This window comes from Hippocampus zosterae, chromosome 19 (assembly GCF_025434085.1).
Source record: "Hippocampus zosterae strain Florida chromosome 19, ASM2543408v3, whole genome shotgun sequence".
Lineage (NCBI taxonomy): Eukaryota > Metazoa > Chordata > Actinopteri > Syngnathiformes > Syngnathidae > Hippocampus > Hippocampus zosterae.
This window is the reverse complement of record NC_067469.1, coordinates 4,270,145-4,283,687: the sequence shown is the minus strand read 5'-3', so window position 1 is coordinate 4,283,687 and position 13,543 is coordinate 4,270,145. Positions and strand designations below refer to the sequence as shown.

The window sequence follows — 13,543 nt, the reverse complement described above, 5'->3', positions numbered from 1 at the left end:
TTGTGTGTGTGTGCGTGTGCGTGTGTGTGTGTGTGTGTAAGTGGCACAACAGGATGATAGTTGAGTGACTCTAGTCTTCAGGATCTTCTTTGTTGACCTAGTGTGCACGTAGCTAAGAACAAACTTTGCATGCTGATGGCCTCCATTGCGCCGCATTGCATCATCAAGCCCGGGGAAAGCGTCCCGCGTATTTGAACATGCCCCCCCCCCCCCCCCGAATGAGTTTAGCAAAGTTGTGAAGTGCCAAAAACCAGTGCAGTTAGGCGTCAGCTCATGCTTGACTTTTGTGTCGCTACTTATGCATGCATGCAGACACCCGGGACTTTCCTTTCACTAGCTGTATTTTGTGATTTGTAGTTCATAAGTCACGTCTGTTGGATTGCATCACATGTCTTTGAGTTTATATTTCTTAGAGCAGCATTCTGTAGCCATTTTTTTGCACCATGGGCTGATTTCACCTCAAGCAATACAGTGAATGTTGCCTTGAGAGACCGTTCTTTGGAAAAAAAAAATGGAGCTTTGACCTGAAGTTGCCTGTAAAAGTAAGCATACAACTCCAGCTGTGTATCTGAACGACCACATAACTGCGCCTTTTTTTAACCACGAGTGTAATGCCAACCAACATGCATCATATTTACCAGCGTGCAACGCTGATTTGCATGACATTCGAAAAGTAGAAGCATATTGTTGACAACAAGTTGTTATGGGGGAGGAATCATGCCGCCAGCGTGTGACAATGAGATCCGTTACAAGAGCTGCTGCGATGTGTGTGTGTCTGTGTCTTGGCTGCTGTTGGGCAGCAACACAGACAGCTTTTTGATTGTTCCCCGTACAATTATCAAACAATGTCCCCGCTGCAACCTGTTCTACCTGCACTCCCGCTTTGAGTTTCAAGCTGATTCTCGCACTTGCTTTCCCTTTTTTTATTTTTCTTTTGTCTCACTCTTTTCAATTGGCCTTCTCCTGTCCTATGTTTCCCGTTTTATCCCCCGCCTCCTCCCGCTTCTTTTGGTGTGGTCAGATGACGGCAGGCCGCTGCCACACGCTCCTCTCCCCTGTGACCGAGGAGTCGGGGGAGGAGGGCACCAACAGCGAGGTCTCCTCTCCCCCTGCTTGCCGCTCCCCCTCCCCTGGGGCTAACGCCGATGCTCCTCCTAACCAGGTACTACCCATCCGCATCCACAAATCCCCCCCTCCCTCCCTGCACCCTGCTTGGCCTGCCAGCTCTTCACATCATCACCCTCCATATTCTTTTAAAATCTAATACGCACCACTTTGCTCTTGAAAAATCAAGATTTTGACACCAGAAATCTATCAGTACAGTATCACTTTTTTATTTTTATGATATTCAACACACATCTGGTTGGCGTGGCATGAGTGATTCGCTGATGTGACTGAAGCCTTTCAACCCTGTCAGCAAGGTCAAACTCAAGTGTGCTGTATTTGGAGACAAAAAAGGTGCAAACTACTCTCATGAGACCTCCGTCAGATGCTAGAGTGAAAATAACACCAGTAGTGCGATTAGCATTTGCTGAGACGAAAGTATTACTTCTTATTGAGTTGAGATGGCTCTCTTATGTCAAGGGTGAGCAAATATAGTTAATATGTAGCATTATTTACACATTTTTTAACTTAAAATTTGAATTAAAAATCCTTTTTTAAATTTATTTCCATTCAATATATTTCCGCACTTACCGTGCCGTCATGTAACAGGGTCGAGGTGATCTGAGTCGAACTGCCCTCCAGGAGCTCTACGACCCGTCTTTGGAACCTGGCACCGCCAACCTGGATGACCTACAGAGATCCTGGGAAACTCTCAAGAATGTGGTAGGGTGACGTCGACCTGATTTGAAAAGAAGTTGCGCATATACGGCGTTTTTCACGTTCTTTTGCCGCGCCCCAGATCAGCGAGAAGCAAAAGAGTCTGTATGAAGCCCTGGAGCGACAGCAGCACTACCAGGAGTCTCTGCAGTCCATTTCCACCAAGATGGAGTCGATCGAGGCGGCGCTCGGCGAAGGCCTGGAGCCCAGCAAGAGCCCCGAGAGCCAGATGGCGACACATCAGGTGAGAGACGACGGCTCCGTCCATCCATCAGCAAGACGAGAACGAACAGTAGTCATCTCTGCTGCTTAATTTTGCATCCATAAAACCTCTCCCACATTCCTCCTCTCAACCAGGCTCTGATGGACGAGATCCTGATGCTGCAGGACGAGATTGGCGAGCTGCAGACGTGCTTCTCAGAGGAGCTGGCGGACGGCAACGGCGAGCCCGCCCACCAGCTGGCACTGCGGTCCACCCTTACCGTGCTGGGAGAGAGAATGGCCACCATCAGGATGAAGGCCTCCGGGAAACGGCAACTGTTGGAGGTGAGCCGCTAATTATATGCACGTCCCGGGGAGAATTTTATTTCTCACTCTTCCGATATCATATTCAAATGGTGTGACACGATACGCATTTTCCTCACAGGAGAAGCTCAGCGAGCAGCTGGAGGAGCAGCGTCAGGAGCAGGCGTTGCAGCGGTTCCACAGCGAAGCCGAGGAGCTGGACCACTGGCTGCTCAGCACCCGCGCCACCCTCAGCTCGGCGCTTCACCTTCAAAACGAAGACCTCGACATGGAGGAGCAGCTCATTGACTGCCAGGTGACGTACTGGCGGCGTTGATTGTTGGACTGGAGATGAGGTCAGAGATGTTTAATCTGGATGTATGGTCTCACAGCCAGCCAACATTCTTTTACAGCGACGCGCTCTTACTGTTTCTATGGTAACAGGCCGCAACGGGAGTTAATATTTGACCAGCTAATAGTAGGGTGACAAAATTGGCCCTGTAATGCATCAAAATTGTTCTTTCCGTCATAATAATGGAATGCGTGCATGTGTGTGTGTGTTTCTGTTTTTTGTAGTCAGCGGAGGTTAAATAAGCTGATTATCACTCACATATGGCTCCTGTAGACCGCCCACGTAGCCCCTCATCTCCTTAGTGGGGCACCTTGGCTAAAACCATAGATTATTAGCGCAGACCAGCACGCACACGGTTAACTGTACTTTAATGAGATTAGAAAATCCGCATTTGAAATCTCAATTTTGGTGTGCGGTTGTTTCAAGTCGTTTTTAAACACCTCAGCGTTCACTCGTTGTGTCAGACTAAGAGATCACAGTTGGACGGGCGTTTTTTTATCAGTGCAAATGAAGCTTCGCGCCTCAGATTTTCCATTTGAATTGTTTGGAAGGCTTTTTGCACAAAGAGCGCTTTGCAAGACTCTCGGTCTTGTCAGATTGGCAGAAGGTCAAAGGGAAACATTTGAATGGAGACACGTTGTGTTGTCTAGGAGTGCTACAATCTCAGCCAGGGGGCCCTTGAAAGCCACGCGCCAACACTAATCCTTCTCTATTGATGGCTTTGTTCAATTATAACCCAATCTCGCATCAGGAGGGGACTTTTATTTTAATCCTCTTTTCTATACATTTTAATCGAACCTAAATGGGACGTTGAAGAAAACCGTTCTCCTTCGTCTGTTTTGCAGAACATGCTGTTGGAGATCGAGCAGAAGGTGTCGTATCTGTCCGAGTTGTCGGTGCACAGCGAGAGCTTGCTTCTGGAGGGCCGAGCCGAGACCAAGAGCGAGGCGGAGCAGCTCACCGTTAAGCTGCACTCTTTGAAAGACAGCCTGCTGGAGCTCCAGCAGATGCTGCAGGACAAACAGGTGGACATTCAGGTGAGTGAATGCTCTGTTTTGAGGTTTTTCCAAGACATGTCTGCATGACCAATCATTTTTCTAGTCCGAACTCCCGATTCTACCTCGCAAACGCTGAGTCGGTCCGATTTAAGAGAGAAGCAGGCAATACTTTTCTCACCAGTTTGACAACTATTTTATTTAATTTTAATTATGATTTTTTTTTAATAATAGAGTTTAACACGACTTACAATTGCGCACAATTAAATTCGCCTGAAGAATATTTATTATTCAAGCGAATTTATATTTTATATAAATATTATTTTATTTATATTTAGGCCCGGTAGTCCAATGGTTAGCACATCGGCTTCACAGTGCAGAGGTACCGGGTTCGATCCCGGCTCTGGCCTCCCTGTGTGGAGTTTGCATGTTCTCCCCGGGCCTGCGTGGGTTTTCTCCGGGTGCTCCGGTTTCCTCCCACATTCCAAAAATATGCATGGCAGGCTGATTGAACACTCTTAAGTTGTCCCTAGGTGTGAGTGCGAATGGTTGTTCGTCTCTGTGTGCCCTGCGATTGGCTGGCAACCGATTCAGGGTGTCCCCCGCCTACTGCCCGGAGACAGCTGGGATAGGCTCCAGCACCCCCCGCGACCCTAGTGAGGATCAAGCGGTTAGGAAGATGAATGAATGAATATATAAATAAATATATTTATATATATTTAAAAGTATATATATATATATATATATATATATATATATATATATATATACTGTATAAATCTTTTTTTTTATACATATATTTTTTTTAATCCCACCCCCACCAGGGTTCATTGCAGGAGCAGGATGACAGCGAGCCGGACTCGTCGCTTTCGCAGAGCCCCAACGTGCAGGATTGGCTGTCCCAGGCTCGCTCTTCGCGCACACAGCAGCATCATGACAACCTCCTCCAACAGAGGGTGAGGAGGATAATGGATTTCACATTCTAAACATATTTGAAACACAAAAAAAATCACATTTTCTTTTGTTTTTTAGGAGCTGCAGCAGCATGTCGCAGAGCAGAGGAGGTTGCTTGAGTCAGTCGCCAGTGTCGGCGAAGACTTACGCAATCAACAGATCACATCCAATGGGGACGGGTACGTTCTCACAATGACTGCATCTCTTTATTATCGATTTGGTATTTATTTCCTTGTTGCTCCTTCTTTCTTCAGTGAGGTTTCTCTCCCTGTGGGAGTGTTGCTGGATACAGAGAGCTTGTCTCACGGAGACCGCGCGAGACAACGTTGGGAGAACCTGAACAAAGACCAGAGCACGAAGCTGCAGCTCTCGCTTAACACATTGGAACAGGATCAGTTTAGCCCGGTACGATCTCCCTCGCATTCCGCGGAACATGTATGTCATTTTCAGGAGTCGTCGCTCATGTCAACTGTGTGTGCGCAGATCATCCACCGGTCCCGCCTGACCAGTCCCAGCCTGGTGTTCAGAGGCGAGTCCACCAGCCAGGACTCTCGCTCGCCGACAGCTTTATTTGAGGCCTGCAGCCAAGCTCTAGAAAGAATCACCAAAGAGGTCAACCGATCTCTTTTAAACCACTTAATACTGCTTCTTGCGTCACTGCGTCAACACCCCTTGCTCCTCTTTGCAGGCAGAAAGCGGCGAGCAGAAGATGACGCTCTCCTCATGTGAGATGGCGCTACAACAGAATCTGTATGCCGCAGCGTCGGCCGCCTCCGCCTGGTTGGACGCCGCTGAGAACGAGATGCTCTCGGGCCCCGTGCTGTTGTCTGAAGACACAGAGACACATCTCGCACATTTAGAGGTAAGAAACGGGTTGACCGGTGATTCACAGTGAGCAAATTCTATCATGTTCTTATCGCTTCATCCGTGCAGTGCACCAGTAAATATCTGAAGGACATGAGCAGAGAGGTGAACCAGTGCAGAGATCGAATGGGTGGAGTGGCGGGGCGGCTGTGCGGAGGGGAGGAGCGAGCCTTGATGGAGGACACCTTGGAAGGTCTGCAGGAGAGGATGGGCTTGCTGGACTCCACCCTTGAACAGCAATGCGACACCATGAGGGACAAACTCCAGGAGCACTTAAACTTCAAGGTAACATTCTCATTATAAAGTCCTGATGCTGTGATTTAAAAAAAAAAAAAAAAAAATCTCATTATGGACGGTAAACATGCCCCCCCCTTTTTTTTTTAACGTCAACACCACTTGCTGTCTTTGTGCCAGAATGAACTCCGAATGCTGTTCACAGCTTTGAGCGAGAGCAAACACCTGCTGCTACAGAAGATAGCCGCCACGGTGGACAGACCTGCGGCCAAGCAGATCGAGGTCGGATGCCAACATGCACAGAAAAAGATACACAGTCGAATGAAAACGATTAGAATCTACTACTGTAGCCGGAAACGGCAACCATGGCGAATGATCAAATTTCGACTCCATGCGCCACCCACATGAAATGACAAAATATCATATTTGTATTATTTAATATATTTTGAGTTTATTGTTTACAATAAAAAAGAAATTTTAGCGAACCAATTAATTTAATGAACAAAGTTCTTCAAATATTTCAGGACTCTTGATCCAATTCTCGATGCTCTGGTGCGCTTTGCAGACATTATCAGAGGTGGAGGACAGTCTGAAGGAGTTTGAGCAGAGAGTGACCGAGCTGAAAACCAAAGCTGAAGGGCTCCAATCTGACCGACTCTCCCACCAGGAACTCCTCAAACTACAGGTAAAGAAGAAAAAAAACAAAAACAAACCCAGACTAGCTTACATTCTCGGACGGCACTGGTAACATGATGGACATTTGTTGTGCAGGACGCATATGAAGAGCTGCTGCTGATGGTGGGCTCCAGAGGTAGCGGCCTGAACCGAGCCCTCTCCCTTAAGGCTCAGTACGAGGCGGCGCTCCGAGACCTCACAGACCTGGTGGACACGGCCCAGGACAAAATTGCCGCCGACCAGAAAATGACAGTCGCCTCGGTCACTGAGGTCCAAATGTTACTGGATAAACACAAAGTAAGGTGTCATTCTTTTTTCAAAACATTCAATCAATCCGCGTTTGATTTTTCAAATGGACAAACGTGCTCAGGTTGCAGTTTAAAGTACAAGCCATGCTGCATGATTATGTTTCCTTTTCCCCCTCCCCATCAGGAGTTCTTCCAGTCTCTTGAATGCCACATGATCCTCACTCAGACCTTCTACCGCAAAGTGTCGGGCTTGGTGGCGCCCCGAGAAAGCCAGGCCCTTGAGGAGACCATGTCTTTAGCTCAGAGTGTCCTCAAACAGGCCCACAGGAGGGGGGTGGAGCTGGAGGGCATTCTGGAGGTGAGCACGAGCAGCGCTTTCAAAAAAAACATTTACCGGTACTTCGTTGAAGAGAGCAGAGCGTTGATGACACTTGTCGCCGCCGCCGCCAGTCGTGGAGCAGGCTTGTGGAAGACTACCAGGCTCTGTGTAGACAGCTGGAGGCCATCGAGTGCAGCATCCCCACGGCAGGCTTGGTGGAGGAGACCGAGGAGAGACTCTTGGAGAGGATCGGTCTCTACCAAGTAAGACTCAACACTTGACTGGGACAAAAAATATGAGGCCCATTGCTCTGAAACCATGAAGCTCCAGAAGCTTGACACCAACTACCTGTTGCGTTTCAGCGTTTGAAGGCCAGTCTGACCGAGCATCAGCCCCAATTGTATCAGGTCCTGGAGGAAGGCAAGAGGCTGCTTCTGTCTGTCAGCTGTTTAGACTTGGACCGCCAGCTGACTCAGTTGGGAGAACACTGGCTGTTGTCCACGACCAAAGTGAACAAGGAGCTGCACCGCTTCGATTCCACCCTCAAACACTGGAGCAGGTCGGACTTAGGAAAACGTAACCCTGAATAACGTTGTTTTGGATTTTTTTTGTGTGTGTGCGGCTCGTATGGAGATTTTCCAGATTCATTTTCTTTCTATTCTGTCCCCAGTTGAATGTGAAGTTTTATAGCGTTCGTGTTTGTGGTTGAATCATGTTTGTCATTTACTAGGTACCAAAGAGAGTCTGCAGAATTAAGCCACTGGTTGCAGTTGGCTCTGGAAAGACTTGAATTTTGGACCGCGCAGTCGGTCACCGTGCCTCAGGAACTGGAGACTGTCAGGGATCATCTTTGTGCCTTCCTGGTATGTTCTGATGTTCGCTCTTGTGGGAAGTTCACATTTTTTTTGTATTTTGATGGAAGTTTGTGATCAAGTCCAAAATGTCATAAATGGATAACTTCTTACAGGAGTTTTCGAAGGAGGTGGATGCCAAGTCATCATTGCGTTCCTCCGTCCTGAGCACGGGCAACCAGCTGCTGAGACTGAAACGGGTGGACACGGCTACTCTGAGGACAGCCCTGGGCCACGTCGACGCTCAGTGGGCCGAGCTGCTCACTCGCATTCCCGTCGTCCAAGAGAAGCTCCATCAGGTCCGTGAGAGAAGACGATAGATGGGCTCCTTTGCCTGCTTCCGATGTGGTCGTAAGCATTTCTGTCACCTTTTGTCCCTCAGCTGCAAATGGAGAAGCTGGCTTCGCGACACGCCATCGCCGAGCTCATCAGCTGGATCACGCTCATGGAGAACATTATTCACGAAGACCAGGACCAAATCGCCGGGGCTGTGGGCTCAGAGGTGGTCCAGAACTTCTTGCAAAAGTACAAGGTGAAAAGGAAAACGCATTCAGTTATCAAAGACTATGTCAGGTTTTCCGTGTAGTTTTTATTTTGTTTTCAAAATTATTACGGTACAAAATGAAAATTGCCAGCACCCTCTTCTCTTCACAGGGGTTCCGCATCGACTTGACCTGCAAACAGCTGACTGTGGACTTTGTCAATCAGTCGGTATTGCAGATCAGCAGTCAGGACGTGGAGGCAAAGCGCAGCGACAAAACCGACTTTGCCGAGAGCCTTGGAGCTATGAACAGACGTTGGCAGATACTACAGGGGCTCATCACAGAAAAGGTAACTCATCTGTTTCCATGTCTGCCAACTGCACTGCCATGACACTGAGTTGTGTCTGTTTTTTTTTTTTTCTTTTCAGATTCAGCATTTAGAAGGACTTTTGGGAAGTTGGCTCGAGCACGAGAATGGAGTCCAAGCCTTGAAAACATGGCTGACACTCCAGGAGGAGAAACTGAAGAAGAGACACAGGATAGAGGATGTCGCATCTGTGCAGAATGCACTGAAAGATTGCCAGGTAGTTTTATCAACGGCGCACTTTTTTTCCTCCAGCAGGCACAAAAGCACAGGAAGTTACTGTCATTATGTTGTCATTTTTCCAGGAGTTGGAGGAACTGGTGAAGGAGAAAGAGAAGGATCTGGAGAAGGCCGAGGAACGAGGCAACACTCTCATCCGGGATAAGAAAGCAGAAACGTGTGCTGGTGCTGTTGTTAAGGAGACCCTCAAAGGACTCAAGAAATCATGGGCTCATTTGGACCACACGGTAAACTCATCCGTCAACAAATTACCGACATGATGTCCTGCTGGGCTTTAATCCAAGGGTTGCTGTCACAGATAAATCAGATGAAGGTGAGCCTGCGTTCGGTCTTGGAAAAATGGATCTTATACAGGCGTGTCGCAGAAGAGATCGATGGCTACCTGATGGAGGGCAGGTACTGTGTCTCCCGGCTGCCAGTCATAAGTGGCTCCCTGGAGGCCGTGCACCAGCAGGTGGAGAGTCTGGAGGTGAGTGCCGCACAAACGGGCGCGCGCACCTCCTCATGATTAAATGTCATGAATTTGAGCTGTTTAAGGAAGTGGCACAAGATGGGGAAGTCGCTAGGATGTGTTTTATGTCCCACCCAGAACCTGCAAGAGGAGATGGACAAGCAGGAGAGCAGTCTACTCAAGTTTGGCTCCGTAACCCAACAGCTCCTCACCGAATGCCACCCGTGTGTGGCGGAAACACTCACCAGAGCCCAGCGGGATGTCAACATGAGGTAACACAGCAAAAAAACAAAACAAACAAACTCCCAATTGGAGGTGAAATCTTTAACTCATTCAATACCAGCCAATTCTGGACCAAGCCTGAAAAGACGTTTAAAAACGTCTTTGGGAGTGAATGAGTTCATGAAGACATTGTTTCCTCAGGTGGAACGATCTATTAGAGCAGATCTCGGAGCAGCTGAGGAGCAGTAAGGCCTTGCTGGGGCTGTGGCAGCAATACACAGAATTATTTGGCACTTGTGTGAAAGCGGTGGAAAGGCTGGAGGAACGTGTGGACCGCCTGCTCAAAAGCGCCACTGACAAGGACATCACAGAAGAGGAGAGCAGCGCCTGGATAAAGGACTGTGACGTGAGTAAACGACGTCTAAGAGGGCTGCACCGTTGGATCAGTAGGAATCCAGACAAAACTCCCCTGATTTATTACAAGTGCCTTCCCCCCCCGAATACAAAATTGCATCCCTCCCTCTCAGTGTTCTTGAATGGAGAGTCGCAGTCCAGTCCAACAAAAGCCTTTAGAGAATAGAGAGACTGGCCCCTGATTTACACAACAGTGTCCTGCTGCCATTGCGTGTCCTTTGCTTGAGATTTTTCTCTCACATCTTAAACTCTTCCCAGACTCGTTAATTCCGGAAATAAAAGAGAAAATAATAATAATGAAATCACCGTCTTGGCAGTGCATGCCATAGCTACTGATTAATTAAAATTAACAAATTAATTAAATTAACATTTAAAATTAAAAGTTTGATTATTTGGCGGCCCGGTAGTCCAGTGGTTAGCACGTCGGCTTCACAGTGCCGAGGTACCGGGTTCGATTCCATCTCCGGCCTCCCTTTGTGGAATTTGCATGTTCTCCCCGGGCCTGCGTGGGTTTTCTCCAGGTGCTCCGGTTTCCTCCCACATTCCAAAAATATGCATGGCAGGCTGATTGAACACTCTAAATTGTCCCTAGGTGTGAGTGTGAGTGCGAATGGTTGTTCGTCTCTGTGTGCCCTGTGATTGGCTGGCAACCGATTCAGGGTGTCCCCCGCCTACTGCCCGAAGACAGCTGGGATAGGCTCCAGCACCCCCCGCGACCCTAGTGAGGATCAAGCTGTTAGGAAGATGAATGAATGAATGAATGAATGAATTAAATTGACATTTAAAATTAAAAGTTTGATTAATTTCAACTAAATTAACTTTCAATTTTAATTAACCTTTGGTTAGTTTGAACTAAATGGAAAATAAAACGCATATGCCAGCGCTCCACAAAGTGACTGGCACACAAAAACATCTGCACACAAAAAGCCCCCACAAACAAAATAAGATGAAAATATGACTACTACGCAGTGATCACAACAACAATGATGATATTTACCTATCTGCTCCTAAAAAGACAATGAAATGTCTTCCATTGATTTTTATCGGTATGACAGGAGTGTCTCAGTGAGCAGGAATCGGTGCAGCGTTTACTGCAGAAGCTGCAAAATTTGGGAGAGCAGCTGAGGAGCCAAGTGGACGCCGACTCGTTTGCCGCCCTGCACTCTGACCACATGGCGCTGACGCAACGATTGTCGACGCTGCCGCTTTCCCTACACAGGCAGCAGGAGGCGCTGCAGGTACGTAGCGAGAACTTGGGGCCTTTTCGGGATCTGCAAACCTTGATGCCACCTTTGCTTAACGTTCAAGGAAAAGATGTTTGGGTTATGAAAAGGTGCTTCCATTTGAACATCGGAAAAGACAACCCCTGTTTCAAAAGAATTGATCTTAATATTTTCCGTAATAGTTAGTGAGTGGGAAGCTTTAACTTGGTGCACATTGTGATGTATTTTTTTGTGTCGTTGACTAGTGTGGAAGTCGGGCCTGTGAGGGCTTCAGGGACCAGTTGGACGCACTCATTCAAACAGACGATGAGGCTGCGAAAGTGTTGAAGGAGTCCGAGCAGCTCGGCTCGCCGGCGCTGACTGACATACAAACACGGATGGACAAACTAAAGGTAGGACATATGGCCCTACGCTTCCTTTTTTTTTAAAATCCACTTTTCCTCATTTGGGATGCGAGTGAGCAAGCGCTGTTGTTCGCAGGCTCCCTTGTCCAAGCTAAGCAGTCTGTCTCCAGACTTGGAGCGTGTCAACGTCCTTATGTACCGACTGCCGGTTAACGACGGAGACTTGAAGCGTCTGCAGCGTCTGAACAGATCGTGGGCGTCTCACTCTGCTCTCCTCAGCGAGATGTTCAGGTACGTCACTCTGCTCTCGCGCATCTCCCCCCCTGTACTTTTGTGCTCTACCCCGGTACCAAAACAAACTAACACTGTTGTGACTCCAGTAAACTGCAGGCAGCGCTGCTCCTGCACCAGACGTTCCTGCAGAAGTGCGAAGCCTGGATGGACTTTCTGTCTCAGGCGGAGAACAAACTGGCCGTCGAGATAACGGGCAACTACCAGAGTCTGCTGGAGCAGCAGAAAGATCACGAGGTCAGAAACGCACTGAGTCTTGGTGAACGTGTGTGCTCAATGTCCAAATATGGGGTTCTTATACGGGAGGCCACTAGTAGGTTCAGTGTACCCTTTTTTTCAATAAACGTCTTTAAGAACAGGAGGAAAGGAGGCAGGAAGGAATCTCGGCATACTCTGTATGTGTGTGTGTTTACAGTTGTTCCAGGCTGAGATGTTCAGCCAACAGCAGATTCTTTACTCCATTGTCAGCGATGGGCATAATATGCTAGACCAAGGACAAGTGGATGATGGGTAAGTCGACAGAAAAAGCACATGACCTGAAATATGAAATCGTAATAAAAATAAAAATAATCATCATAATAATTATTATAATAGCTTAAATATATTTAGCGCCTTTCAAGAAACCCAAAACCCCACAAGCAACGATTGAGAGCATGTGTGTAGAAATAGACCATCGCTTTGGTAAAACCGAATATAATTGGACTTAAGATCGAATTCATCATCATAACCACAGCAATGTTACGGTGTTCATCCTCCCCCAACAGAGAAGACTTCAGCGTGAATCTGGCCTTGCTGGCCAATCAGTGGCAAGGCGTGGTGAGGCGTGCCCAGCAGCGCAGGGGCATCATTGACAGTCTGCTCCATCAGTGGCACAGCTACCACGAGATGTTTGAAAAACTGCTGCGCTGGCTCCAGGATGTGTCACGTGAGCTGGACGCGCATCACCCCGGAGGAGAAAGTGTTGCACTGCAGCAGGCCAGGAATCTGCTGGATCAGATACAAGTATGCGTTGGTAACATGCAGGTCGTGTGTGTGTGAATGCTCTTCACCTGCTTTGGGACAAAAAAGTACTGTCATATTCCTCACATTATAATAATAGGCACTAAACCAGTCTGACTCCCCCTCCCCCACTCCCTCACTACCAAACCTCCACCCCATCTCTAACCGACCGTAGACTCCCTTAGCTAACCTCTACCCCCTCGGTCCACTCTCCCTGTCCCGGCTCCTGCAGCTGCGCGAGCGTGTACTCAAGAGGCAGCAGGGAGTCTACATCGTGACGGTGGAGGTCGGCAGAAGCTTACTGCTGTCGGCCGACACTCAGGCCGAGTCCACGCTACAGACGGAGCTGATGGAGATTCAGGAGAGGTGGAGGCACGCCCACCAGCGCCTAGACCAGCAGAGGAAGGAGCTGCTTGCTCTACTCAAGGTCAGCAAATTGTGCATTTTTACACTACGATATTTGAAATATGGGACTTAAAATGTGGTCATTTTAAAGGGGAAAAATAAAAATACACATAATCATTTACCGTTCAAAAATCTGCAAAAATCATCACAGCTTGCAATTTCGATCAAACAGTCAATTGGAAAAATTGCCAAAATTGGAAGCAATGTCGTAATGAGAAGAAGCAATATTCTGAGCTGACTGCCTCCCGAACGTTGTGTCTGCTGACTTGTCTTCTACTTGCCTGCGACATT

General features: G+C 48.0%; 1 protein-coding gene across 10 annotated transcripts in view; it reads left to right on the top strand.

Annotated features, from left to right (window-relative positions):
• The window catches only part of syne1a (spectrin repeat containing, nuclear envelope 1a), a 95,358-nt gene that overhangs the window by 70,608 nt on the left and 11,207 nt on the right, over positions 1-13,543 (top strand). For 5 of the 10 annotated variants that reach the window (XM_052052396.1, XM_052052393.1, XM_052052395.1 and 2 more), the window contains 34 exons: positions 1,022-1,162; positions 1,714-1,827; positions 1,904-2,065; positions 2,179-2,367; positions 2,468-2,641; positions 3,523-3,714; positions 4,497-4,628; positions 4,705-4,805; positions 4,881-5,031; positions 5,110-5,238; positions 5,315-5,488; positions 5,560-5,775; positions 5,905-6,006; positions 6,290-6,409; positions 6,496-6,696; positions 6,832-7,005; positions 7,098-7,229; positions 7,329-7,525; positions 7,697-7,829; positions 7,934-8,116; positions 8,200-8,349; positions 8,472-8,648; positions 8,728-8,883; positions 8,969-9,130; positions 9,202-9,372; positions 9,493-9,626; positions 9,778-9,982; positions 11,046-11,228; positions 11,459-11,605; positions 11,694-11,848; positions 11,938-12,085; positions 12,264-12,358; positions 12,613-12,850; positions 13,023-13,274. In XM_052052396.1, coding sequence (XP_051908356.1) covers positions 1,022-1,162; positions 1,714-1,827; positions 1,904-2,065; positions 2,179-2,367; positions 2,468-2,641; positions 3,523-3,714; positions 4,497-4,628; positions 4,705-4,805; positions 4,881-5,031; positions 5,110-5,238; positions 5,315-5,488; positions 5,560-5,775; positions 5,905-6,006; positions 6,290-6,409; positions 6,496-6,696; positions 6,832-7,005; positions 7,098-7,229; positions 7,329-7,525; positions 7,697-7,829; positions 7,934-8,116; positions 8,200-8,349; positions 8,472-8,648; positions 8,728-8,883; positions 8,969-9,130; positions 9,202-9,372; positions 9,493-9,626; positions 9,778-9,982; positions 11,046-11,228; positions 11,459-11,605; positions 11,694-11,848; positions 11,938-12,085; positions 12,264-12,358; positions 12,613-12,850; positions 13,023-13,274 — 5,490 coding nt within the window. The remainder of the gene's footprint in view (positions 1-1,021; positions 1,163-1,713; positions 1,828-1,903; positions 2,066-2,178; positions 2,368-2,467; positions 2,642-3,522; positions 3,715-4,496; positions 4,629-4,704; positions 4,806-4,880; positions 5,032-5,109; positions 5,239-5,314; positions 5,489-5,559; positions 5,776-5,904; positions 6,007-6,289; positions 6,410-6,495; positions 6,697-6,831; positions 7,006-7,097; positions 7,230-7,328; positions 7,526-7,696; positions 7,830-7,933; positions 8,117-8,199; positions 8,350-8,471; positions 8,649-8,727; positions 8,884-8,968; positions 9,131-9,201; positions 9,373-9,492; positions 9,627-9,777; positions 9,983-11,045; positions 11,229-11,458; positions 11,606-11,693; positions 11,849-11,937; positions 12,086-12,263; positions 12,359-12,612; positions 12,851-13,022; positions 13,275-13,543) is intronic. The other 5 variants (XM_052052402.1, XM_052052401.1, XM_052052399.1 and 2 more) reach the window with 2 other exon arrangements.